The sequence below is a fragment of the Ursus americanus genome, chromosome 24 (assembly GCF_024610735.1).
Source record: "Ursus americanus isolate L20-20 chromosome 24, mUrsAme1.1.p, whole genome shotgun sequence".
Taxonomy (NCBI): domain Eukaryota; kingdom Metazoa; phylum Chordata; class Mammalia; order Carnivora; family Ursidae; genus Ursus; species Ursus americanus.
In genome coordinates this window covers 14,841,130-14,867,876 of record NC_142150.1, presented here as the reverse complement: position 1 = coordinate 14,867,876, position 26,747 = coordinate 14,841,130, and the positions used below count along the sequence as shown (strand labels likewise).

At 39.3% G+C, this 26,747-nt stretch overlaps 2 protein-coding genes across 9 annotated transcripts in view; both read left to right on the top strand.

The window, feature by feature from the left end:
- LGR4 (leucine rich repeat containing G protein-coupled receptor 4) overlaps window positions 1–20,367 on the top strand; it is a 99,222-nt gene extending 78,855 nt beyond the window's left edge. The window contains exons 5-18 of one of the 2 annotated variants that reach the window (XM_045808593.2): window positions 1,957–2,172; window positions 3,019–3,090; window positions 4,785–4,853; window positions 6,002–6,073; window positions 6,502–6,573; window positions 6,955–7,023; window positions 8,480–8,551; window positions 9,657–9,722; window positions 10,665–10,736; window positions 12,414–12,485; window positions 12,757–12,882; window positions 13,717–13,832; window positions 14,088–14,171; window positions 17,164–20,367. In XM_045808593.2, coding sequence (XP_045664549.2) covers window positions 1,957–2,172; window positions 3,019–3,090; window positions 4,785–4,853; window positions 6,002–6,073; window positions 6,502–6,573; window positions 6,955–7,023; window positions 8,480–8,551; window positions 9,657–9,722; window positions 10,665–10,736; window positions 12,414–12,485; window positions 12,757–12,882; window positions 13,717–13,832; window positions 14,088–14,171; window positions 17,164–18,440 — 2,455 coding nt within the window. In that variant the 3' untranslated portion in view covers window positions 18,441–20,367. The remainder of the gene's footprint in view (window positions 1–1,956; window positions 2,173–3,018; window positions 3,091–4,784; window positions 4,854–6,001; window positions 6,074–6,501; window positions 6,574–6,954; window positions 7,024–8,479; window positions 8,552–9,656; window positions 9,723–10,664; window positions 10,737–12,413; window positions 12,486–12,756; window positions 12,883–13,716; window positions 13,833–14,087; window positions 14,172–17,163) is intronic. The other variant, XM_045808594.2, reaches the window with a different exon arrangement.
- A 3,448-nt stretch (window positions 20,368–23,815) lies between these two features.
- The window catches only part of CCDC34 (coiled-coil domain containing 34), a 260,224-nt gene continuing 257,292 nt past the window's right edge, over window positions 23,816–26,747 (top strand). For 6 of the 7 annotated variants that reach the window (XR_015721549.1, XR_015721546.1, XR_015721547.1 and 3 more), the window contains exon 1: window positions 23,816–24,219. Coding sequence is in view for 1 of the 7 variants with exons in the window: in XM_045808595.2 (XP_045664551.1) it covers window positions 23,879–24,219 (341 nt within the window). In the remaining 6 variants the exon portion in view is untranslated. The remainder of the gene's footprint in view (window positions 24,220–26,747) is intronic. The other variant, XM_045808595.2, reaches the window with a different exon arrangement.

Below are 26,747 nucleotides of genomic sequence, written 5' to 3'. Positions count from 1 at the left end.
CACTGGTTTCTGCTGAGTCTCTGCCCTCTGAATTTCAGTCTGAATAGCACCTTCTTGGAAATGCTTTTCCTGACCAGTGCATTTTAAGTAGCTACCCATCTTCCCCCTTAGTCCCTATGAGTCTTTATCTCAGGACCCTGTTTTTTTTTTATTTCGTAGCACTTCTTAAGCACTCTGTAAGCACTTTTAAAGTGTATTTATTGTGGGTCATTCTCCATTAGAATGTCAGTCTCTCGAGGACAGGCCTCACGTATGTGTTCACCGTTTTTATCTTTTATTCCTAACAAGACGCTCAGTGTAGCTGTGTTGAATAAACTGCAGATGATTAAATCAACTACAAGTAGAATTCAGTTGCATTAACCATTCAGTTACATTATATGGTTGATTGTATGTCCAGTGTTCCTCTTTCCCTAAGTGGAAGTTCCTCAAGGAACTTGTGTGTGTGTGTGTGTGTGTGTGTGTGAGAGAGAGAGAGAGAGAGAGAGAATACTATCCATGCATTAAAGCAGATCTCCTAAGCCACTCCATAGCCAGGACTTTGCCAGTCTGTATATAAAGGATCCCTCTCTCTTCTCAGGTGCTAGAGAGTCTAAGGAATAAAACAGCCTAAAAATATCTGTTCCTAAATGGATTCTTCAGTTAGCTGCTCAGTTCCCAGTGGGGTCCTCTTTAGTGCTTATCTCAACTTTATCAAAAAGACGATACCATCAGATCCTCACAGGGACCAAGGGTCTTTAACCCCTGCTAATCTGAGGCTGGAGCAGGTGGTTGAGTGCAGGGCTCAGCGTTTGCCTGGAGGGGAAAGGGGCAATTAGGGCGGGCCTGAAGCTGAAGCTGCATCAGGCAACAGTAGGCATAAGCACCCCTCTAAAAGTCAGAAATTCCTGAACTCGACAGCTGCCAAAATCCATGTCTTTAAAAATATGCTCTCATTTTGACTTTTCACGTTTTTCACGTTCCCTGATTTTCACCAAAGAGGTCCACGCCCGGAAGGTATGAATTTAAGTAATGATGCTGTATCATCCAGGGGTTCATGAAGACAGTTGTGATTTGCCTGGCCTTCATCATATTAATATCAGGTTGCCTTTGTGTCAAAAAGCAATTATTCCAACAATTATGCCTGATTGTGCCGACAGTAACACTTAGGACATAATTTTCCAGATTTTTAGATGGGGACTTAATTTTAAGTATGAGTAATCCTATTAGCAAGGTGTTTTTAATTCCAGAATTTTGCAAAAAATTAAAAAAAGCCCTGAGGCCACAATAACATTGATCAGAGTAGCTGTTTAATTTTTCCTGTGGAAAGTTTGTCCTTTTCTTAGTAACCGTTAATTTTGAACTTAGTGCTAAGATAAGAGGAGAAGGTTGTATGACCAGTACATGACACCTATAGTTTTAACTTGCTGGTGGTAATAAGAATTGTTAAGAATCTCTTGCTGTCAACATTTTTGGGGGCGTAAATATTTCCTTATTTTTTCCCCTCTGGTTCCAGGTCAAAATAGCAGATAAATTTAATATCAGATATTAGTTGTGGTGTAAAATTTTAAGGACAGTAGCTTACTTACTCCACTTAGTTTCTTCTTTTTTTTCGTACTTTCGATTTAAATGGTCCTAAAACAAAAAATTCTAGCTTGAACTTTCTGAGAGTTTTCTTTTTTGAAAAATAAACATCGTTTCGCGATAGAGTTACTCTTAGCCAAAGATTCTTGAGAGATTGAGATTTACATTTGTCCCTTTGTCATGTAGGAAGGGAAAGAACAGACTTCCACACGATGGTCTTGGAAAAGTTGTTAAAGTTTATGAGACTTTCTAGAGAAATTGAAGAAATAAGGAATGCCATGACTCTGGTCATTTTTATAACTCCTTTCTAAAAGTTTTGAAAACTGGGAGTTGTGTGTGACTTGGCTTATTCTGCTAGAATTCGTTCTTGAATGTGGTTGTTTCTGTTTCTGTCAGGCGTTTAGATGCCAACCATATTACCTCAGTCCCCGAGGACAGTTTTGAGGGGCTTGCTCAGTTACGACATCTGTGGCTGGATGACAACAGCTTGATGGAGGTGCCCGTGCATCCCCTCAGCAATCTGCCGACTCTGCAGGCACTGACCTTGGCTCTCAACAAAATCTCAAGCATCCCTGACTATGCGTTTACCAATCTTTCAAGCCTTGTGGTTCTGTGAGTATCAGTCCCCTTAAATACCATATATTTGTGTGAATTGGGGGGCAAAAGCAGATTTCTTGTGACAAATTATTACAAAAGTACCTTACTTTTGATTATGCTTCTGAAGAGATACTGTTTGGGGGAGTTGCCTTTTTTTTTTTTTTTTTTACAAAATTAAATGTGCTGACTTTTTAAAATACAAAATAGGATAATTAAAAAATTAACACCTGATGCAACATGCTGGATCTTTCTAAAATACGTGGCCTTTTGTAATCATAAGAAGAAAATGGGACACTCAGCAAATACTTGGACAGCTTTTACTCGTGTACCAGCAATGTATTCAGTGTTAAAAGAAGTGGCATTGTTTTCAGGCGCTCACAGAAAATAAGTTTCGGTGATATTTCATGTTTTGACCAACTTGTCTGTTCAAAGAATATATGATTGTGTTTTTAATCTTTGAAAACTTGGACATAAAAAAATGGGATTTCTTATAAAATCTGTTACTCACTCTCACTGGTGTAAGGTGATGTGCTTCCCTCCATGCTGGTTCCCCCACCCTCCCATAAGGGGAGCTCACCAAAATATCACTTCCTGTAATGAAAAGCTCATCAGAGCTTTTGTTCTGACATGGGTGAATATGAAAGAGTCTTCAACGTGCATACCATTTTTCCACGAGAGATACTTTCCTTTTCCATTGGCATTCCATGTTCAGTGAATCCGAGTCTACCAAGAGTCTGTTATTCCATTAGTCAAGGGTTGAAATGTTTAACTGCATGGTTCCTTTAAAAGCCAACTTAGACATTTAAGTATAATAGTTGCTATTGAGTGAGGTAAAAGTCATTTTGATGCTTTTTTCCATAGGCATCTTCATAACAATAAAATTAAAAACTTGGGTCAGCACTGTTTCGATGGACTAGATAACCTGGAGACCTTGTAAGTTGATTCATATTTCAGATGGTTACGTTGTGATATTAACGATGGAATTTTGTATTTACTTGCAGAAAAGGGAAAAATTATGGTTTTGAGTTCAGTTCACTACTAATTGGCTTTAATACATGACTAAATTCTTGCCATCAAATAACACAATTAGCAATACTAATCTCAGTTTATGGTTAAAAATGGTGCACAAGTTTGGACTTGATATTTCTTTCAGAAGTACATGTAAAAAGCAGCTCGATCTGCCGGGCTGTCTGTCTACTTTATCAAAAATTTTGGTTTTGTTAAAATGTGTGACAGTTTTGAAACATTGAACCTTATAAAATTAATTCTGGAAAAAAAATCTTTTTTTGTTTGTTTTTTCCATGATTTCAGTTGCCTTACCTAATTATTAACCCTGGATTTGAGTATTTTCTCTGCTTTCTTAGATGCTAAATGAAATAAATTTTTCCATTTTGCTTAGGCTGTTTTCATTGTTATTCCTACTAAAGTATTTGGGAATTCTGGCTGATTCAACTTCAGATTGCACCACTGTTTGAGCAAAAGACATTGTGTAGCTACGTGTAATTAAGAGTAGTATCTTTGTTCTTGTTTTATTTTATTTTAGTTGTCTTTATTAGAAGAGCTATAGTATTTACTATTGTCATATAATATATAATTCAGAAAATGTCCAGATTGGTTGGGTTAGTAACATTTGATTGGAATGCTCAGGGTTTGCAATATTTTGTTGAACTGAATATTCTGGTTAGCTGTTAGTTAATGAGAAGACTTAAAATATTTTGCTTCTTTGCTAATCTACTTTCCTGTCTAAACAACCAAAGGATAGTAAACATTAATGGCTTTTTGAAGGTGGAAGCTCTTGAAGAAGATGGTTCCAAGCTCAGTTCTCCTTTCCTGAGTATATAAATACCAGTGTACCAGAAGACCGGATGGATCTTCTGATACTAGACCACATATACTCTCATAATTATATGAAAATGAAACCTCTTCTTCCCAGTTAAATTTTTATTTGCCACTTTGATTTTATGTTACTCTGATTCTGAAATCAACCATGATAATCATATGCCAACATGCTCTTTTGGTTATAAAAGAAATTAAAACTCAAATACTCAGAATCAAGACTTTTTAGTACAGATCACTGTGGCTTTTCTCTCTCCTAAGTAATGTAACATTTTCGACAATTTATAACCTGCTTCAAGACAGTAATTGTGGGAAGCCATCCTGGTCCTTCCCCTTGTTCATACTTATCTCCAGTCATTCACCTTATGGTAGGGCTGAGGTCAGCTGCCCTCATGTCAGAATTTCAGGAAGTCACTCCAAACCCCAAACGGACAGAAACCTTGGTTTCAGGCTATTGTCATTTTTAAATGGATATTCCATAAATTCTGTTTTATGGTGAATTTCCTGAGAAATGTCATTCAGATGACTTGTTTATTTAATGCACCAATAATATGCAATTGAGAATTCCTTGACATTATAAAGTGAAGTTAAAACAGTCATAGATGAATTACAATTCTTCTTTTTCTATTCAGTATTCTAAGAAAAGGTGTAAATTAAACTACAGGGTTTTAAACAGCCCTATGGTTGGTGAGGAGAGATTAGATTTTTTTTAGGAATACATTCGTACCAAATGCCTTATAAATTGTGACTGCACTTCAGTGTTCTTACGTGTTTCCCCCATTTTTTTCTAGGGACTTGAATTATAATAACTTGGGGGAATTTCCTCAGGCTATTAAAGCACTTCCTAGCCTAAAAGAGCTGTGAGTATTGTTTTGCTCTCTCTATGCCTTAGTATCCTTAGAACTCACCACTTAATGTTCCAACAGTGAGATTTGAAAACCTCTTTGCTCCATTACATATATCACAATACACACACACACACAGACACATATGTGATCACACAGACTGGATTATGTTAGTTAGCGCAGACAGTTTTGAGCCTGGATTTCTGTGCTGGGCTCCATACTGCGGAAACAAGAGCTATAATATATGGTCCTTGCCAGATGGGAGCTTGGAGTCTTAGTGGCACTGGGGAGGCTAGCCATGTAAGAAAGAGAGCAGTTGCTAGGTAGAAATAAGTGCTAAATGAAGAGGGTAAATGAATCATTCCAGAAAAAGACCTCATTGAGAATTGGGGTCATTGGAAAAGGTAATGCTAAAGAAAAGAATTTGACTGGAGTTAAAAGGGTAGGTGTGTGTGTGTGTGTGTGTGTGTGTGTGTGTGTGTGTGTGTTTATGGTAAAGATTTTATTTATTTGAGAGAGAGAATGAGAGCGAGCGCACGAGTCGGTGGCGGGGCAGAGGGAGAGAGAGAATCTCAAGCAGACTCCCCGCTGAGTGTGGAGCCCCATGCAGGGCTCGATCTCATGACCCTGAGATCATGACCTGAGCCACCCAGGCTCACAACCCTGAGATCACTTAACTAACCAAAAGGGTGGAGATATTTAAACAAATGAAAGGCTAAGGGGACATTTTACATGTTGGCTTTGTCAACGACAGAGATAGGAATATACAGGGCATCACAGGGTATGTGTGTCATGTGTTGACAGCAAATACTCTGAAATGCATTGCTTAAGGACTAAATACAGGTGACAGAGGAAATATGGAGGTTAAAACACCTTATGATTCTCACTCATGGTCTAAAGTTCTTTGTTGGCAAAGCAACTGCTCAGGGTGTATGAGAGACCTGAGAGATATCAGGTTAAGCCGCGGGTTTAAGAAGAATTAGGAATTAGTCCTGGAAAGGATGAGATGGAATTGAAACTTCAGTTTCCTCACACTTTTGGAATTTTCATGTAGTTGTTATCAGTTAGGTTTCACATAATACTGAACAGGGCTAGATATTCAGGTTTTAACTTATTTCATAAAAGGGCACGTGTTTCAAAATATTTTTCTCCTCCCTCTTTAGGTTATTTCATAGTAATTCTATTTCTGTTATCCCTGATGGAGCGTTTGATGGCAATCCACTCTTAAGAACTATGTAAGTAGTTTGGGGCGCCTGGGTGGCACAGCGGTTAAGCGTCTGCCTTCGGCTCAGGGCGTGATCCCAGCGTTGTGGGATCGAGCCCCACATCGGGCTCCTCTGCTGGGAGCCTGTTTCTTCCTCTCCCACTCCCCCTGCTTGTGTTCCCTCTCTCGCTGGCTGTCTCTATCTCTGTTGAATAAATAAATAAAATCTTAAAAAAAAAAAAAAAAAGTCAGTTTCTAAAAAAAAAAAAAAGAACTATGTAAGTAGTTTTGAAGGTTTGTTTTAATAAAGAATCATGTAAAGCATGACTGTATGATGCCAGACATCTCAACGAAGAATGAAAATTCAGGCTTTTAGATATATGGACTTCGTGAACATCAATGTAGTGTTGGACGGCTTGTGAACATAAGAAAACTTTACTTTTTTTGGTATTTTTACAGACACTTGTATGATAATCCTCTGTCTTTTGTGGGGAACTCAGCATTTCACAATTTATCTGATCTGCATTCCTTGTAAGTATTATACAAATTTTATTTTTTAATTTTTATTCTTTTTTTTAGTATTTTGCAAATTTTAAAACAAACCTGAATATTTACGCAGTTGCTTAAAGGAAAACTAGAATGTATTATTGTAGCTCCAGGAGACAAAAATCTTTTATCTTTTTGTCCCCTTGGGAGAAAGTCCAAAGGACAATTCTGAAGATTTATGATGGTTCTTATTTATGTGAACACTTGGCCTAATTATCACAGTTTCAGGTACATTCAAGAATTAAAACTGATTTATTTTTAGGTCTAGTAGCACTGTGATTTTAAACTGTTAAAAAAATAAAATGAAAATATTATCCATGAAATTTTTTTGTTTTAAATTACGTTTTCTCTCCCAATTTCTTAAAGAGTCATTCGAGGTGCAAGCATGGTACAGCAGTTCCCCAATCTGACTGGAACCATCCATCTGGAGAGTCTGTAAGTGCGGCTCTTTGAAGAGGGATAGTGTAAATATCACCTGTGGGCCTGCTCGGCAGGGTGCCGGTGCTGTTTGGTGATGATGCTGGGTTTGTGTTGATTCCCGTAATCTCTCTTTGTGAACAGCATGCATGGAGATGGATGTATATTGGGTTTGGGCTCAGTCAGCTCAGGTAGGGGATAGCCTGGTATATGGATATTAGATCTGAAAAGTTCGCTGAAAATATAAGGCAGTAAGTAAATGCCAAATTCAAAGCAGGCTTTAGGAATTCAGAAGCGCAGCAGTAGAGGTGAGTATCAGAGAAAGCTTTAGAGAGGAGGTGTCATGTTTTCAAAATTGAATATTGTCAGGTTTCCCATAGCTGGGGCTTTTATTTAGAAAGGCAGGATTCAGTAAAATAGGGAGTACTGAAAATTTCCTCAGGGATGGCATACAGATGATCATATATAGTTAGAATTGCATGTGTTGAATGCGGTGTGATATGGAGAAATTTGGAAAATCATTTGGGTCACAGTTTTAAAATGGCCACATTGAACATATGGCAAATCTTCCCAGTGGATGGTCTGTGAATGGGGTACATATGGATCCAGGCTTTTGTTGACCTGAACCCTCCAGAAGCCAGGAGGCGCCTGAGGTGGCTAAGGGTCTCCAGCCGCAAGGAGCCTTACCAGAGTAGGTCACATAAATATTATGATTTTCACATGTGCCAAGATGTAAGGAAAAAGAGGTCAGGAAGCACTGGGCTCAGAAGTTTACACTTGCATATTCAGGTCCTTTGGATGTCTCGAGTACATTACAGCAGGTGGTGTGAGGAGAGTAAGAGAGACTGGAGATGGGAAGAACCACAAGGAGGCCCTGGGAATAATCCCCTTGCTAAAGGAACACCTTTAACACCACTGGCCTTCCTCCGAGTGGCCTGCTATTCCTCCACCCCTCCCTGCGTCATTTCATGCATGAGCTACGTAATAGCATTAAAAATGAACGGAGGGTCAGTTGCTGGACATACCACAAAGGAAGAAAGCACAGGAGTTGGTATAGACTGCAGGCAGCCTGGAGGGAGAGAGCATTTCACAACGGCGAGTTAGGTTAGCTAGGTTTGGGAGGCAGGATGCTACGTTGGTTTCATACGTTGTGGGTATGAAGTGGTGTTGCAGGCCATTGTAGTCAGGCTGTGGCTGTGGGTTAGTATTTTTCTGTTGGTCCACAAGAGAAATCAGCCTCATTGTCTGCAAAATATTAACATCTCGTGTCACAAGCTTTTCTGCCTTACTATGAAAATGAAATCCATAATGCTTACTCCAATTTCCCACATGCCGGACTTTAAGGAGTAAGCAGGCAGTGGGATACACAGACTTCAGTTCATATACAAATCTGTTTCTTTTTCTATGTGAGAATAGCATTTTGTTTACCATCTCAACTTGAACCATTTCTTAGATGAACAATGTTTTTCCACAGGACCTTGACAGGCACCAAGATAAGCAGCATATCCAGTAACTTGTGCCAAGAACAAAAGATGCTTAGGACTTTGTAAGTTGGGTCCCTCTTCGCTTCTCATACTTTTTCTCTTATGTGCTTCCCATATATTGAGTTTTATTTTTGATAAGCTATTTACATTAGCTGATTTTAGGGCAGAATTCTGTCTTATTTGTTCCCTTTATGGAAATGAGCAGGTGTTTTCGTGACCCCAGGGTAGGTAACATTTATTTGGTTTTAGGGTGATGTATATGTCACACATCTTGGGACTTTTTACTCTGAACAAAGTAAAACCAGACCAGGCTCTTCCTTGGTATTTTTCTTATCCGGACTTCCTTGTCCTTATTCTAGATGCCCAGGACTGTCAGCTCTCTCCATCTTTCTCTTTCATCCATAACCTAAGCAGAGCCCAAATCTTTCTTGGGTCAGGAACCAGCTAAGCATGGAGCTTTCCAAAAACTTTAAACTATCCTGGAAATTAAAAATAAATAAAGGATGTAAAAATGTCACAAGAACAAACAATTAAGTTACTAAGCTGTTAATAAGTGTTCAGTGGAGAGAGATAGTAACAAAATAAGTGACTGATTGATGAAGCAAATCGTTAAATGTGGAGTATCAAGCCCAGTGATCACTATTGAGGAAACACTGCAGTGGGATTAGCTGAGAGTTATTGAGTCCCTGTATTTGATTTAATATAATTTTTTTGAAAATGTGAGCTATGCATACCACCCCTCACAGCTTTATAATTAAATAACAACATAGAAATTGTTTAGAATATAAACAATATTATAAAAATACAAAAAACCACATCATCTACCATTCTGACATAATTTTATATATTTTCCATATTTTTATATATTTAATTTTATATGCTTAATGTTTTTAATAATTTTACTTAAAAATTGAAAAAAATTTTAAATGTTTTTAAATCATTTTATATTGTCTATACTCAACATTATGTACTTGAAGTTTGCAAATCTTAAGCCTGTTTTATCAGTAAGGTACTCTAGAAGCTTAAAAGTCTTAGAAAAAAATGGTTGCTTTTCTTCAGCTCTCTGCTACAGATCTTAGTGCTGCTTCCAATACTTCTGAGTATAGCTCTTCTAACTTAGGGTACTGATAACATAGAAATTAATTTGTTCATTTTCATTGTTTTAAGGGACTTGTCTTACAACAATATAAAAGAACTTCCAAGCTTTAATGGTTGCCATGCTCTGGAAGAAATGTAAGTTGGTCTTTGACTTACTCTTTTTGCTATGGTTTATTGTTGATTCACTGAATGTTTCCTATTTTAAATAATGGCTTTAATATTAAAAAATCAGAAATATTAAGGAAATAAGTGCATATAATCAGGTGTTCCTGTGAATAAATGTCAGATTGCACTAGGTATGGTCATGCAACCAGCATTTCTTAGGTACTTACAAGGCATTCTGGGAGACAGTATAGGGGGAGGACTGTGTATACAAAAGACAAACAAACAGGGGCGCCTGGGTGGCTCAGTCGTTAAGTGTCTGCCTTCGGCTCAGGGCGTGATCCCAGAGTCCTGGGATCGAGCCCCACATCAGGCTCCTCCGCTGGGAGCCTGCTTCTTCCTCTCCCACTCCCCCTGCTTGTGTTCCCTTTCTTGCTGGCTGTCTCTATCTCTGTCAAATAAATAAAATCTTTAAAAAACAAACAAACAAACAAACAAACAAACAAACAAACAGACAAACAAAGACTGTTCCTGGCTATCGAGGGAAACCAAACATTGATACCTACTGTGTACCAATAAGCTCTGGTGGCTGCTGGTTGGGAGAAGGGAGAGGAAGGCGTTAATTCTCCTGTTCCTGATCCCCTTCTGCCTCTAGCCTTCTTCCTACAGTACTTGGTATAATTGTGTTGTCCTGGATCCTTTTTTTACCATGTTGTCTTCCTGCTCTCCTGAGTGGGGTTGCTAAGGAATTTAGATGGTATACGTTACTTCCCAGTATAAATTGGGATGAAATACCAATTAGTCTAACCCTTTGGTGTTACAGATGAGGAAATGGCAGTTCTCTTTTCTTTCAACAAGATCACTCTGTGTTACTTATGAATGAGTATTTAAGCTTAGAAAAAATTGAAGAAATGTTATCTTTCAAAATAAATTTTTTTCTTTCATTCTTTTTTTTTTTTTTTTTTTTTTTTTTAGTTCTTTGCAACGTAATCAGATCCACCAAATAAAAGAAGGCACTTTTCAAGGCCTGATATCTCTGAGGATTCTGTAAGTTTCTCTCTGATTATTAGAAACAAATACAGAGTTTGTCCAGTTATAAATTAATACATCATTATAATTTCCGTGATAGATATACTTAAAGAAACAATTTATTATATATAAATATTGTTCAAATTTTACCACGTGGTACTTTATCAATAATCTACTTTCAGTATTTTTTTTTTAACCTTAGCTTTTTATTTAGTAAACTTAGCTGATTTATGATATTGTGCGTTGATAAGTGAAAAAGCATAATGTGGATAACCTGAGAGATGGAGCTTGTTTGTTTTCACATCACACTGATGAGGTTTGCCAATCTATTAGGGCAGGGCTGGCAAACTATAGCCTGTGGGCCAGGTCGAGCCTTTATCCAATTGTTATAAATTAGGTTTTACTGGAAGACAGCCATGCCCTTTTGTGTAAGTGTTGTCTAAAACTTCTTTCACCATACTATGGCAGAGTTGAGTAGTTAGGAGTAGAGACCATATGACCTAGAGGTGAAAATATTTACTATCTGGCCCTCGACAGAAAAAATGTGCCAACCCTTGCCTGGGGTATGTATCGTCACAAATATAGCTAATATGCAGCAGAAGCAGTCATTGGAAAAAATGTATTTGTATTTGAATGTGTATTTGTGCCAAATATTCTCTTAAGCACTTGGGGATCAAGAGGTGGCTACGACAAGCCTTGTCCCCACCTTTACAGAACTTTAGTGCAGAAAACACAATACGCTAAAACACATTTTTAAAATATAGAGCAAATTTGAAAAATTGAAGGTGAAGTGAAATTACATGTATTGAATCCTGTCTTCCAGTAGATCCCCAGTAAGAAACTGAAAATGCTTTCTACTAGAAAATATCTTATTGGAGGTTGGGATCTTTCCTCGTGCCTGACCGGCTTACTGCGTGTGGATCTGGGCAGTAGCGAGGAAGGGGACTGGCTCCTAGCTGCCATCACTTCTAGAGCACTGATAAGCGACAACAATGAAAAGCTGGCCTTTTTATGATTTGGAACCAAGTTTGTCCGGTTGTCCTGTGATCCGGGAGATGCGTAATGGAATGAATTTATCGAGCTTTTAAATTTCCATTAACACTCAGTTTAAGTGTGGTTGCAGATTATTTCTCTGTTTTTATTAATTCTGCAATATCAGAGTTTCTCAGGGTGTGTTTCTGAATATAGTACAGCTCTGGTGTTGATATGATTTTTATTTCCTGCTCGGGAAAAGAATGATATCTGAAGCCCTTCTGGAATGCTCTTGTTTACATATTGATTATTTGTCTTCCCTGGGGCCTTATCACTGACCTTTGAGAAGGCAAATAGTACGAAACCTGTTTTTATTTTCAGCTTTGTCAGGAGCTGAGTTTTTCCTCGCCTACTTAATAGTACCAAAGGTTATATCATATCGTTTATATTTTTGAACTGGTACCAGAATGATAAGGTGGAGAAAATTCACAACTGTTTTGAAACAGATGCCAACTAGAATTACCGCTCTAGGGAACCCATTCCAAGAAATAGATTTTTGTGAAGGGGAGGGATTCATCATAAACTTGAAGTTGTTGGGCAAGATTAATAAGATTTGTTATCTTATCAGGGATACTGTGACTACCTCTGATTCCACAGTGTGGTCGAAGCAACTGCAATTTGAGTTTATTTGAAACAATTAACATGCTGCTCCTGTAATTGCAGAGATCTGAGTAGAAACCTGATTCATGAAATTCACAACAGAGCTTTTGCCAAGCTTGGGTCGATAACTAACCTGTAAGTTGATGATTTTATGCAGGAATATCATGAAAGAAATGAATAGTCTACAGAAACTTGTGTTTTAGCGTTGTCCTATGGAAATATTTTTCTGTTCAGTCGCTCCCTTGGGTAACGCCTTCTCAGGTGGCAGGATGAATGCCAGATCTGTTGTTTGAGCGCACCGGAACTTCCTTGTAGAGCTCTAATATTTAGGATGTTTACACATGTATGGATGTTTTTGTGTAACTTGCATCCTAGGAGTTAATTTGAAGTCTCATTCACATTTCAGAGATATAAGTTTCAATGAATTAACTTCATTTCCTACGGAAGGCCTGAATGGGCTAAATCAACTGAAACTTGTTGGCAACTTCAAGCTAAAAGAAGCCTTAGCAGCAAAAGATTTTGTTAATCTCAGGTGTGTTTTTGCTTATTTTTCTTTTTTGTTCAAGTTATGGTGGGCCCCTAAATTATAGAGTATGCTAGTTTTTTGCTGTGGTTCTCAGATTTTCTGGGAGGCTATAATTTAAGAGTATTTTCTACCTCAGTCCTCACAAATTTGGTAAAAAAATAGAACATGAGCATTATTCCGTAGTTTTTGAGAACATGAATTGGAGCCCTTGAGACTGTCAGGGAGATAACGTAGCCGTTCATCAGCCTGGTTTTTTATACAGCAGATGTGTCGTTAACAATGTGGCAGGAACCCTGTAACTGTGAACCTACAGAAAATTGACACAATGCTCTAATACTTCATAAAGACATTTGATACAGTAGACACGGGGCTTGGGGATAGTACTGTGGGAGAAGAGAATAAATATGTCTACTATACTTATGCGAGCAAAGCACATTCATTTAGTGGTATAAAGTCTCAAAGGATCTGGGACATTGCTGTTAAATGAAACTACCAGTATCATATGATAACTTAGGCATGGTTAATTCATGTATAAAAGGGGTCTGATAAGATTTCATTTTAAATTGCCGTATTACTGCTAAATTTTAAATAGGGTTTGTTCTGAATTCAGTTTTTAAAAGCATATCTTCTATGAAAAGAGAAAGTCATGGTATCATCTGATAGCAGAGTTCTTTTCACAGATGAGGAAACTGAGGCCCAGACCGGCTAATGACCAGCTTTTAAAGCATGCAACAGTCAGGTCTTTCTGACTCCTGGGCTCTTACAGATTGAAGTACTTTTTACAAAACAAAAGCATGTCTGTGACGTTGTTATTCAGTGTAGATTTTACCACTTTTCCAGGTCTTTATCAGTACCATATGCTTATCAGTGCTGTGCATTTTGGGGTTGTGACTCGTACGCACATTCAAACACGGAAGATACCAGCCTCCAAGACCACAGTGTGGCAAAGGATAAAGGCGAGTGCATGTACTTCTAAAAACAGAACGCTCTTTAGGGTATTAATTCAAGTCTGTCTCTGCTATTGTAATCATTTGTGAAGGTTAACTATGAAATATGTGAGAAAATGGCATTTACTGTGCTACTGGCATCTTTGTTAGGAAGCCTCCTGCAAGCTGAACTTACATCATGTGTAAGAGAGAAGATTACAGAAAAGTATGGTTTTTTCAATTGCATAAAGCTTGAATTAAACACAGTTTATGTTATTTATTCAGGTCCCACTGATGCAGCAGGTGTCACGAGCAGTGCAGAAAATGAAGAACATAGTCAAATAATTATCCACTGTACACCCTCCACAGGTACGGCCAACACGTTTTGCTGCAGTTTCTTGCTTTAAACGAACATCAGGCAAATATCTGAAACGTGGGGGGAAAGATGTGATTTTTTTGGTAACAGGAGTAGGACTAGATGATGTCATAAGGCCTTCTGCCTCAAAGCGTGGTCTCTGTACCAGGAGCTTAGGCATCTCGTACAGAATCTCAGTCCCAGAATCATTGACTGAGAGTCTCGGTGTTAACAAGCTCCCCAGAGGGTTATGTGCATTCAAAATTGAGTGGCAAAATTGAGCTCTTCTTTAACTCTAGGACGAGCTCTAGAAGTAACAGATCTGCAAGGATTTTTAGTGTTACCCTTTTTTTTTTTTTTTTAAATGCAACCTTGCTTTTCCTTTTCTTTCCACTTTATTTCATGGAACTTTAGTAGACTTGGGAAAGTTACTAAAATAAGACCACATATTTAGTCGTGATGTAATTTTGAATTAGGCCTCATCTATCAGGGAAGATGAATTTGGACTTTTACTGTAAAAGAAAAAATAAATAATTGGCTAACTTGTGTGCTATGAAGTAGATTTTTTTAAAAGATTTTGTTTATTTATCAGAGAGCAAGTGAGTGAGAAAGCACGGACAGGGAGCAGCAGAGGGAGAGGGAGAAGCAGACTCCCTCCCAAGGAGGGAGCCTGATGTGAGGCTCGATCTCGGGACCCTGAGATCGTGACCTGAGCTGAAGGCAGACGCTTCACTGACTGAGCCATTCAGTGCCCCCCCCCCTTTTTAAACATTTTTTATTTATTCATTTGAGAGAGAAAGCATAAGCAAGGGGGAGGGCCAGAGGGAGGAAAAGCAGACTCTGCATGGAGCCCATCGTGGGGCTCGATCCCAGGACCCTGGGATCATGACCTGAGCCAAAGGCAGATGCTTAACCAACTGAGCCACCCAGGTGCTCCAGATCGTGAGCTTTTTAAGGGGCTGTGTTTGTATTCTTTTAATACTTAGTACAGTGCCTATGTAGAGAATGAGCTTAAAGTGATCAGATGAGTGAATGGAATTGGCAACAATCAATTAAGTTTAGGCAATGTATTTTGTCTAGTTTCTGAATTAATTGTTGGAAGCTAAGAGGGTGCAGCTTGCTCACTGGCCTTACTGGGGTCCTTGTGTTGGAGAAGGTACATAAGGAACGGACAACCCAATGAGAAGGGAATAGCCTTATTAAAGGGGAGACTAGACCTGAACAGGCAGGGATTCCACGTCCTCCACACCTAATTTAAACCTTTGTCAGCCAGGAGGAACGTTAGTCTGAGCTCATCTCCGCGGGCTGCAGTAGAGATACACTGCAGGCCTGCCTCCCCACTCAGTTGTAGTAACACATAGACGCCCCTGTGCTCCCTCACACCGAAGCAGGAAGCAGGAAGTAGCGGAGAGTGGGGTCCTTCAGTTAGAACTGGAGGAGGCAGCAGGTTTTCAAAGACAGAGACTAGGTGGAGCCTGCTCTCCAGGCTTTTGATGGAAAGTACCTCCACCTACCAAACACTTCCAGAAGGGTGAACTGTTCTCTCAGGTCAGATGAACTACTACTCCCGCTTCCTTGAAAGGAGGATGAGTTTAGATACAGACATAACAGTGAACGCTTCCTCTTAACACTCCCTGAGGGGGGAATAAAAAATAATTACTTAATTAAAAACGTTTTTTGAAGTTTCTTATGATATTTGGGATATCACAAGATATAAATGTTGCAGAGACGGCTTGTTAGGTCTGTGAATGTCTCAGTGATTTAAAGTGCTGTATGGGGGGGCGCCTGGGTGGCACAGCGGTTAAGCGTCTGCCTTCGGCTCAGGGCGTGATCCCGGCATTCTGGGATTGAGCCCCACATTGGGCTCCTCTGCTAGGAGCCTGCTTCTTCCTCTCCCACTCCCCCTGCTTGTGTTCCCTCTCTCGCTGGCTGTCTCTATCTCTGTCGAATAAATAAATTTAAAAAATCTTAAAAAAAAAAATAAAATGCTGTATGGGATGTATCAAACTTCATGACAGTTCAGAAGGTTAAATCAGAACATGTGTTTTAGGCAACTGTAACACATAGTTTTCTTGTGCTCTGTAAACAACATTTCGTTTTTCTTTACTAATTTTAAAATAAAATAGTTGTCATTTGTGACATAACTAGCCTGTCAAAGCCCGTTAGTAGAACATACAATTTAGTTACTAAATTAGTTGTTGCAATCCTAGTGTAAGTCTCACAGGGTTTTACTGGCTATAGCTTTGTATGTATCTAACATCCGTGTGGTTTTGCTCTCGCTTCACTGTCTTATTGAATAACCTTTGTCAGGTCAATCGAACACTTTGACATCTCAATTTCTCTGGATGAAAAGTGGGTATAATTATACCTGTCTTAACCTGCTTTGTCAGGTTGCCCTTGAAAGCCATAAGAAATGTGGGGGGAAAAATAGATGTATACATACATACATGTACATATATAATTTTTAAAAGCTGTATTAGGACTAGGAAGGAGGAAGAAAAGGACCTCATTATTTATTGAAGTCCAGCTATGTACTTAGTAACCTGCTTAGGTACCTCATGTATATAATTTTACTTAAGCTACAGCATGCTATGAAATAGGCATTGTTATCCACAGGTGAGAAAATGAAATTTATACAGGTGTAAGCTGCTTTCTCAAGGAAGAACAGCATATTACGAACCTTAAATTAAAACCCTAGTTTATCTGATTCCAAGCCTTCAGTATATATCAAGTACTTTTCATGTACGAGACACTGTACTGTATCTATGCAATCACTGTATAGCTTTACAAATTATTTAATAAAAGAAATTAAAGTCAGTTATTTTTAAAATAGCCTTAGTCCATTGACTAAAAAAGCTAAGAAATAGTAATCTTTTCAATTTGGTTCAATTTTGGTATCAGATTTAATTATCCTAGATTAACCATCTTTAGTTTTTCTCTGAAGCCATAGCATACCGGGAATACGGTGTTTTCTAAATTGTCTTTTATTTCTCTCTCTTGTTTTAGGTGCTTTTAAGCCCTGCGAATATCTACTGGGAAGTTGGATGATCCGTCTTACCGTGTGGTTCATTTTCTTGGTTGCATTGTTTTTCAACCTCCTTGTCATTTTAACAACATTTGCATCTTGTTCATCACTGCCTTCCTCCAAATTGTTCATAGGCCTGATTTCTGTATCCAACTTATTCATGGGAGCTTATACCGGCATCTTAACTTTTCTGGATGCTGTGTCCTGGGGCAGATTTGCTGAATTTGGCATTTGGTGGGAGATTGGCAGCGGGTGCAGAATAGCTGGGTTTCTTGCTATTTTCTCCTCTGAAAGTGCCATATTTTTATTAATGTTGGCAGCTGTCGAAAGAAGCTTATCTGCAAAAGATATAATGAAAAATGGGAAAAGCAATCATCTCAAACAGTTCCGGATTGCTGCCCTTTTTGCTTTCCTGGGAGCGGCAGTGGCAGGCTGTTTTCCACTTTTCCATAGAGGGGAATATTCTGCATCACCCCTATGCTTGCCATTCCCCACAGGAGAAACGCCGTCGTTAGGATTTACTGTGACCTTAGTGCTATTAAACTCATTAGCGTTTTTATTAATGGCCATTATCTACACCAAACTTTACTGCAACTTGGAAAAAGAGGACCTTTCAGAGAACTCACATTCTAGCATGATTAAGCATGTTGCGTGGCTCATCTTCACCAACTGCATCTTTTTCTGCCCCGTTGCATTTTTCTCATTTGCGCCATTGATCACTGCAATCTCCATCAGTCCTGAAATAATGAAGTCTGTTACTCTGATATTTTTCCCGTTGCCCGCTTGCCTGAATCCAGTCCTATATGTTTTCTTCAACCCAAAGTTTAAAGAAGACTGGAAGTTACTGAAGCGACACATTACCAAGAAAAGCGGATCGGTTTCAGTTTCCATCAGTAGCCAAGCCGGCTGTGTGGAACAGGATTTCTACTATGACTGTGGCATGTACTCACATTTGCAGGGTAACCTGACTGTGTGTGACTGCTGTGAATCCTTTCTTTTGACAAAGCCAGTGTCATGCAAACACTTAATAAAATCACACAGCTGTCCTGCATTGGCAGTGGGTTCTTGCCAAAGACCAGACAGCTATTGGTCCGACTGTGGCACACAGTCGGCCCACTCTGATTATGCAGATGAAGAAGATTCCTTTGTCTCCGACAGTTCTGACCAGGTGCAGGCCTGTGGACGAGCCTGCTTCTATCAGAGTCGAGGATTCCCTTTGGTGCGCTATGCTTACAATCTACCAAGAGTTAAAGACTGAATTGATGTGTTTGTAACTGTTTCCCCCATCAACCAAAATCATAGCATTTATAGACTGAACCCTAGTCTGATCTTTCATCTGGGAAGCACTTCTGTGATCACTGCCTGGTGTGTCACTTAGAAGGAGGAGGAGGTGGCAGTTTATTTCTCAAACCAGACATTTTCAGAGAACAAGTGCCTAAACTGTCAATCAATGAAAAATGCAATGTCCAAGCAATGTGTGGTCTATTTGGAACAAATTTATAACTTGAAAAAGATTTTATGTATATCATAGCAATATAACGTTAGGTTTTCCTGATCCGTAAGAAGCAAATTTATACCTGTTTCTGCATTAAGCACAAGATGAAGAACAGCTGTTAATATTTTTTTAAGAATATTTTAAAATGTGATTTTATGTAACGAAGAAAAAGTCTTGCTAATTTTACCTAATGTTGCATCATTAATCTCAGGACAAACTTACTGCAGGGCCAAAAAAGGGATTGCCTCCCAGGTAGAACTGTGAGAGTAGAAGAGTAGGCATCATCACCCTATTGCATTTTCGGGTCCCATCTTTGACATAATAGAATCATAAATTTTGTTTAAGTGACTTATAAATCTAAAACCTGAAGATGTTTTTAAAACAATATTAACAACTGTTAGATTTTAAAAGAATAGCTGAACGTTTGTTTTCAGACATGACGCATCTCTTCGGTGCGATCACGGTGATTTTTTCCTCAATGTCTTGTGACCACACTAGGAAAAAAGTAAAGGACTAATCGTTGTGTGGGTTTAATAGATTTGGATAAACTACTAACTAATAAGGAATTTTAACAGCATCTGAGGGATTTGATGGCTCCGGGGAATGTTCCCATTAATAAACAGTTCTTAATATCATTGGCTGTACCAACATTTTTCAGTTTTGTTGGTATGCTGTCTACGTATACTTTGAATTATACAGAAGATAAACAGTGGTAAATTGTTGTGTCAAGTTGGAAGAAATTGGGAGTAATTATTGACACAAAGCACTTATCATGGTTTCTTAGTGAGCCGGATTCTCCTGAAACTGCTCTCATATGGTAGCTTCCATACAATTCCCCCTTACTGTGATTTAAATACAAAAGAGCCTATGCAAGAGTTCAGATACTGTGCTCTTGTGAGACAAAACAGATGTGTCGTCAGAGAAAAAGAAAAAGGAATAAAGCTTAGGCCTATGTCTTTAGCAATTAAAAATTTTCCTTGATTCTTGTCTATGGACTTTTGACATGTCACTATGTGGAGTCTTAAAGTTATAAATGTTCAGTATGTTTTTTGAACAATATGCTAAATCAATAGCAAACCCACTGCCATATTAGTTATTCAGGATATACTAAAAACATTAAGCTAGATTGCAGTTTAATAATTAAACTGTATATACTGTGCATATAATGAATTTTTATCTTATGTAAATTATTTTTAGAACACAAGTTGGGAAATGTGGCTTCTGTTCATTTCGTTTAATTAAAGCTACCTCCTAAACTATAGTGGCTGCCAGTAGCAGAATGTTAAATTGTGGTTTATATAATTTTTTGCATTGTAAATAGTCTTGGTTGTACATTGTCAGTGTAATAAAGACAGAATCTTTGTATATCAAAATCATGTAGTTTGTATAAAATGCGGGAGGGATTTATTTTCAGTGTGTTGTAATTTTGTAAGGCCAACTATTCACAAGTTTTTGAAGTTGCTATCATGTTTGTATATTTACACATCTGATAAATATTAAATCATAACTTGGTAAAAAAATCGTAGCTAAAGGTTTTTTTCCCTCCAAAATACAAGTCACTGAAAACTCTGCATTCATTTAAAGTATAGAATAGTAGATATCTAAAATATGTGGTAAATCGTGCTATATGTCTAGTGAGAAATACACTATCGTACACAGTGTTTTGAATTATTAAAGTTCTAGAAATCTAGCAATCTATTTTGCCTTAATTTGTTACTAGGTATGTTAATGAATTTGTTTAATGTTAAAGTAAGCAAATGAAACTATTTTTTAAGTGAAGAATATTGGAAGAAATGTTCGAAGAACACTTTGCTGATTTTTAGAAGTAAGATTTTATTATTGTTTTTTCCATTTCTCAATTTTATATAAGATTTTATTCTATCTTAAGTCTGAACCATACTCATGGAAAACAAATTGTGAAATTTAAGAGAATACCATGAATTCGATCTTTATTTAAAAGCAAATGATTGGTGGGGGTGCCTGACTGGCTCAGTAGGTGGTGCGTGTGACTCTTGATCTCAGGGTCGTGAATTTGAGCCCTACATTGGGTGTAGAGATTACTTAGGAATAAAATCTTAAAAAAAGAAAAGAAAAGAAAAGAAAAGAGCACAAATGATTGGGGTGCCTGGCTGGCTTAGAGGAGCATGAGACTTTTGATCTCGGGGTTGTAAGTTCCAGCCCCACGTTTAATGTAAAGATTGCTTAAATAAATAAAAGCAAATGACTTAAAATCCTGCATGATACCAAATGTAGTCAAATGTAGTCATTTTACAGATGAGAAAATAGAGGGCTTGATGAAATTTAAGTGACTACCAAAGCCACATAAAACAAATTAGAAACCAAACCAGCACCCAGTTTCTCTTAATCTGAGACATAGTTTTTTGGTTTTGTTCATTTGTTTTAAACAATGTCTGGAATTCCCATAACAAAAAGTAGAATTGTGTAATTACTCCTCCCATCCCTTCAGACTTCAGCCCAGGTACCCATCACTCAAATGTGGCAATTATCAACAGCACATGGTAAATCTCGTTTCAACTTCACCCCATTCACCCATTCACTACCTCCCTCTAATCCATCTGCCCCTTTGATTAGTATTATTTATTTAAGATTTATTTATTTATTTTAGAGAGAGACAGTTTTAAGCAGACTTCATGCTGAGCGTAAAGCCCAAAGTAGGCGAGATCCCGCGACTTTGACACCATGACCTGAGCCAAAACCAAGAGTTGACGCTGGACCAATTGCGCCACCCAGGGACATCTGCCCCTTGGATTATTTTGAAATGAATCTAAGACGTTATCTGTAAATATTTCAATATGTCCAGGGATAAATTTTTAAAAGTTGCCTAATATATTGCTACAAGGCTAACAGGTAATGGTGTTATTTTTTAACAAAGTCAGACAGGGATTTTTAAGCAAAAGTTACTCTTGTAACAAGGTTACAAGCCAGCAAAAAATAAAATTTATCTCAAATATATACCATGAAAGTGAAAATAAACGAGTAGTAAGAAGTTACTAAGTTAATACCCAAAAACTTAAGGGGAGAGGCCTTTTGAGCTTATTGATACATTTATATATAATTCTACGGAACTTGAGGGGTGCCTGGGTGGCTCAGTTGGTTAAGTGTCTGCCTTCGGCTCAGGTCATGATCTCAGGGTCCTGGGATGGAGCCCTGAGGTCTGACTCCCTGTTCAGTGGGGAGTCTGCTTCTCCTTCTCTTTCTCCCCCTCGGCACCCCTGCCCTTCCTCTCTTTCTCTCTCAAAAAAAAAAAAAAAAAATCTTAAAAAAATTCTACCAAACTTGATTATGGCTTCTCAGTCTCAGCAATGACAAGACACTGAGAAAGGAGACCACAGGACTCAATTATGTTCACGTACCAGCACCCATGCCATGAATCTCTTTGCTTCATTATTTCCAGTGTTGCTACAGCATAATGCAGTAGTTGGTCATTATTGTCAGGATTCTGAGGCATCAAGGAAAGGACATAATTTGTTTCATGAAACATTTTGAGGAGGCAGAGAAGTATATGACATTTTAGCTTCCTATACCAAGAGGTTAAAGTGGGAAAGTTTGGGAGTTTAAATGACATATTTATCATTTACCATTTTCTCTGTCAGGTCCTATGCCAGAAACTTTATTATATGACTGGGAGGTAGGTTATTTCCCTATGCAACAAAGGAGTAAGTTAAGACTTAACAAGCCAAATAGCTTGATTAAGGAAACCAAGTGAGTAAGAAAAAAAGTCACTGATTTAAATCCAGGTCCCTTTTTTACTAAGACTTGTGCTTTTTCCTACTTTGCTTTAGTAATGTCAGATTACGTCTGTTGGGAATAGTTTAAATTTACCTCCTATGAAGCCCTGAAGTGGCCCTAGGTCTTTTGATGCTGTTATTGATTCTAGGGAGGTTCTCATAAATGGTTTTAACCACATAGGCCAAAATTGAATAACTGGGGTAGAGAATGTAAACCACTAAGCCAGTTTTATTTCTTGATTAATTTTATTACTCAGTTAAATTGATCCAATTTTCTTCCATTTTCATTTTGTTTTTACTGAAAATTTTAACAAAATTAACAAAACCTAGCATTGCATTAAAAGTTTTAACCATGTCATATTTTATTCATTATACCTACTGCCTTCAGAATTGCCCTTGGTTGCCATTATTTCTACCATATCTAATTCTCCTGTGTCAACTTTTGCACACCTAAATTTTATCAAGGATTTTCTATCACTCTGGTCAATAACAAATTTTGTGTGCTATTTTGGCCTTCGTCGGTTTTCACTCTGATATTTCGACTAGTAATATGCATTACAAACTGGACAAAAACCCTATTTATTTACAAGTGTACACAGTTTTGTCAGCAGGAATGAAGCATCCAGCTTTATTTTCACCTCTTCCTTGCTACCTTCATCCCTATTTCCAATCCCTGAGAGGACAGTGCTCCTTCCGTGGTCCCACAAAATTTTTTTATTATGAATAAAATGCATATCACAGAATATTTTAATGGTATGATGCTACACCACAAAAGAATGAGGAACGTGTGACGGTAGGGCTCTTACTCCTCCATCTCTAGTGCTTAGCACAGGCCCTAGTAAACTGGAGGCTCAAAAAGACCTCAACATTTACACGCACAAACTAGTTACCTTAAGATGCCAGGCAAGCAAGGTGCTACCAAACAACGGAAGATTGTCCCCAAAGTGCATTCTTGGATACACTTGGAAACTTGGACAAAGTTCGCTCTCCTCTCCCCATAAAATATGGCTGTGAGCTGAGAGAAATCACGACTGATCCTTATAACCCTGACTCGGTAAGGACACGCGGGTAGTTTTGGCTTCCGCCTCTTGCTCTGCCTTGCTCAGTGACAGCACATTTCTAGCACCCGAGACCTGCTGCGCCACAGCAGACAAGGGACGCGTGCCCTCGGAGCTGTCAGCCGGGAGCGGAGCTTGCGGGTGAGCGGAGACGCGCAGTTACGGTCTCTGGCGGCAGCCGCCGGCGGGGCTGGGAGGGGGAGGGCCGGCCGAGAGAGGCAAGCCCGTGCGCAGCAAGCCGCGGCAGGCCCGGACAAAGCCCTCGCGGCCTTCACGCGTCGCCATGGCAGCGCGGGGTCTGTGCCCGACCGGATAGGCCGGCCCGGCGCGCGCGGGGCCTGCTGGGAGCGCACGTCCCCGCCGCCCCTCCGCCAGTTTGAACTTGGCGGGCCCGATGTGGGCGGCCGGGCGGTGGGGGGCTGATTCGCCACCTTCCGACGTTCGGTCCTCCGCCGACTGCCGGTCCAGGTCTCGGCCCTCCTCCGGCTCCTTCTCCGTCCTCATGGCGGGCGCCCGGGGGCAGGGCCTGGAGCCGGTGACGGTGTGCTCGCCGTCGCCGCCGCTGAGCTGCAGCAATTCCACCTTGTCGCTGTTGTCTCCCCTGGGCCACCAGAGCTTCCCGTTTGACTACGACGATGGCGACGGGGAGGATGAGGAAGACGTGGATGAAGGTGCTCATGACTCACAGGCTAAGGTGTCGAGCCTGAGAGGAGTGGAGTTACAGGGGTGCGCCAGGTAAACCCGAGGCCGCCGGCCCATGCAGCCCCTCTCAAGAGTCCTTAGACCCTTCTAAGTCCCTTCTTCTGGCGGCCCAGCCCCCACCGGGCCTCCCTCAGAGGCTCTGCAGGCACCTCCCTCCTGAGGTGCTGCTCCTTGTTGCACAGAAAGAGTTGTGGGCCAATGCTTACGCATGCCTGCAGATTTTCTATGATTCTTAATCCTTTTTCCTGAGAATATGATTGCTACAGCCTCACTCCCCAGAAAAACGTACGTAGTCTCAAAAACACAAAATTTTGCTACCATTTTGGGAATTTTGTGAATATTCAAAAGATTGTGGACACCAGAACTCTTGTTCAAACCCTTAACACCAAAATTGTTTACTGCACCTTAGTAGTACCTGTAGTTGTTTTGAAAAAACCTGATTGCCAGTGAAGTAGGTTGTAGTAAGCAGTATGTATACATTTTGGGTCATAAATGAGGAGCTGAAGCCCAGCTTAGCAATGTCAACCTCAGCATCCACAGACAGGTTGGATCTGGTCTGCGCACTCAACAGTAGAATAGAAATCATTGAATCAGAGAATGTTAGAACCAAAGATATTAAGATCATCTGAGTTTTTTTATTTCTACAGTTACTCAGCAAACATCTAGCTTGTGCCATATACTAGTCTAGATACTGGGGACATAAACAAGGTAGACATGGCCTCTACTCTCATGAAATTAAAGCCTAAATTAAGCTACTCATTTTACAGATAACAGAACTGGCTCAGGATACAAATAAAAAGCCTGATTCGGAGGCATATACCTAGTTATTAGCAGAGCTGGGCTTAGTACCGAGGTATACAGATCACGTTCTCTCTTCCCTATGCTACATGGCTATTATTGGGTATATAGGAATAAGAACAAAGGGCTTATCCCTTCAGGAATAACTTTCTGAGACAGGCTTAGTAGTGTAGGCCCCTTCTGAATAGACTCATATGTTATCTTCAGAAAGCATTTACAAGTTTCTGATTGTCAAGCTGTGTAAGGCATAGTATGGGAGATCTTAGAAACAGACCAAAGAACCTATGCTTTATGTCTAAGCAGCAACATAGCCCCTTTAGTGTAAAGCATTCATACCCAGTGAGTGAGTGGAATATGGAACCATATGAAATGACTCACACAGTTACAGCAGTGAGTTTGAAAAGTAAAAGTACATTGATGGGAATGGAGATCAGTAAGAGTAACCAAGCAAGCCACTTGTCCAGACTGGTTGTAGCAACAGTAGGCCTCTGATCAACCTGATAGTAGAACTTGATGATAGAGTTTCAGGAGTCCATTTTCATGTGGGTCTTTGTAGGCATTCTTCAGTTGAGTTGGTCCCAAAGATTTTTTAAATAATTTTAAGGCTTTAGAAAGTACCTTTGAGTCTAATCAACAGCACTGAGCATTGTAGGTACAGTTTAGCCACCTGTGGAATGATGGCTATCAAAACCACAGCTCAGCTACTAAGACCTTGCATTAGCTTCCAAGAGCCAAAGCCCTCACCAAATAGAGCTCAGGAGAAGAGCCAGATATATTTTTTTTGTCTCACTTTAGCCAAAGCCAAAGTGAGCTGGTAGCATCTCAGGTCTAAGGCTGCCTTCCTTATCACAGCCTTATCACAGGTCATTCCCTGTGAATCAGAGGGATGGGATGTGGCCTGCAAAGAATGCAGGAGTTGACAGGCCTTGTGTACGGCAAGTGTCAGATGCATATTAGGTGCTCAATAGATGTGTGTTAATGAATGTCTAATTCCCGCTCCTAGAGAACAGATAGATGCAGCAGTTGTCTTCAAATGCTTCAGAAAACCTAGCATTTCCTTTCAGGAAAGATAAATGATGACAAGTATTTTCCTGGAGTCTTCTATAATATGCCTTGGGCCTTCTGTTTATTCATCTCTATCCCAGTTTTTATATCACTCTATCCATTAGGAAAACCATGCCTTAATAAATATCTTAGTCAGAAAAAGCTGCTTATCAAGCCTCTTTTGATTATGGGTAAAGCTGTAGTATCCATGCTATACATTCTGTAGTGTATACGCTATTATTTGTTAAAAATGTTAAGGCAAGGAATTTAATATTTAAGATGTCATTTTTTAAAAGATTTTATTTATTAGAGAGAGCGCAAGCACGAGTCGGGGGGGGGCAGAGAGAGTGAGAAACAGACTCCCCGCTGAGCAGGGAGCCCAATGCGGGGCTTGATCCCAGGACCCCGAGATAATGACCTGAGCCGAAGGCAGACACTTAACCACCTGAGCCACCCAGGTACCCCTAAAATATCATTAAAAAAACCCCCAAAACTAAACATTTACCGTGCTCTTTCAGCAGACATTTCTTAGGAGATTACTATATTCTAGGCCCTAAGCTAGACTCTTGAAATAAAAAATGAGTTAAAACATGCTTTCTGTTTGTAAGGAATTCATAGCCTATGGCAGAGATGGACAAGTGACAGAAAGCCCCAGGTACTTAGTCCAGATTTTTTGCAGAGTTTTACCGTGAGGCAATAAAGATTAGTGCCTGAGTTGA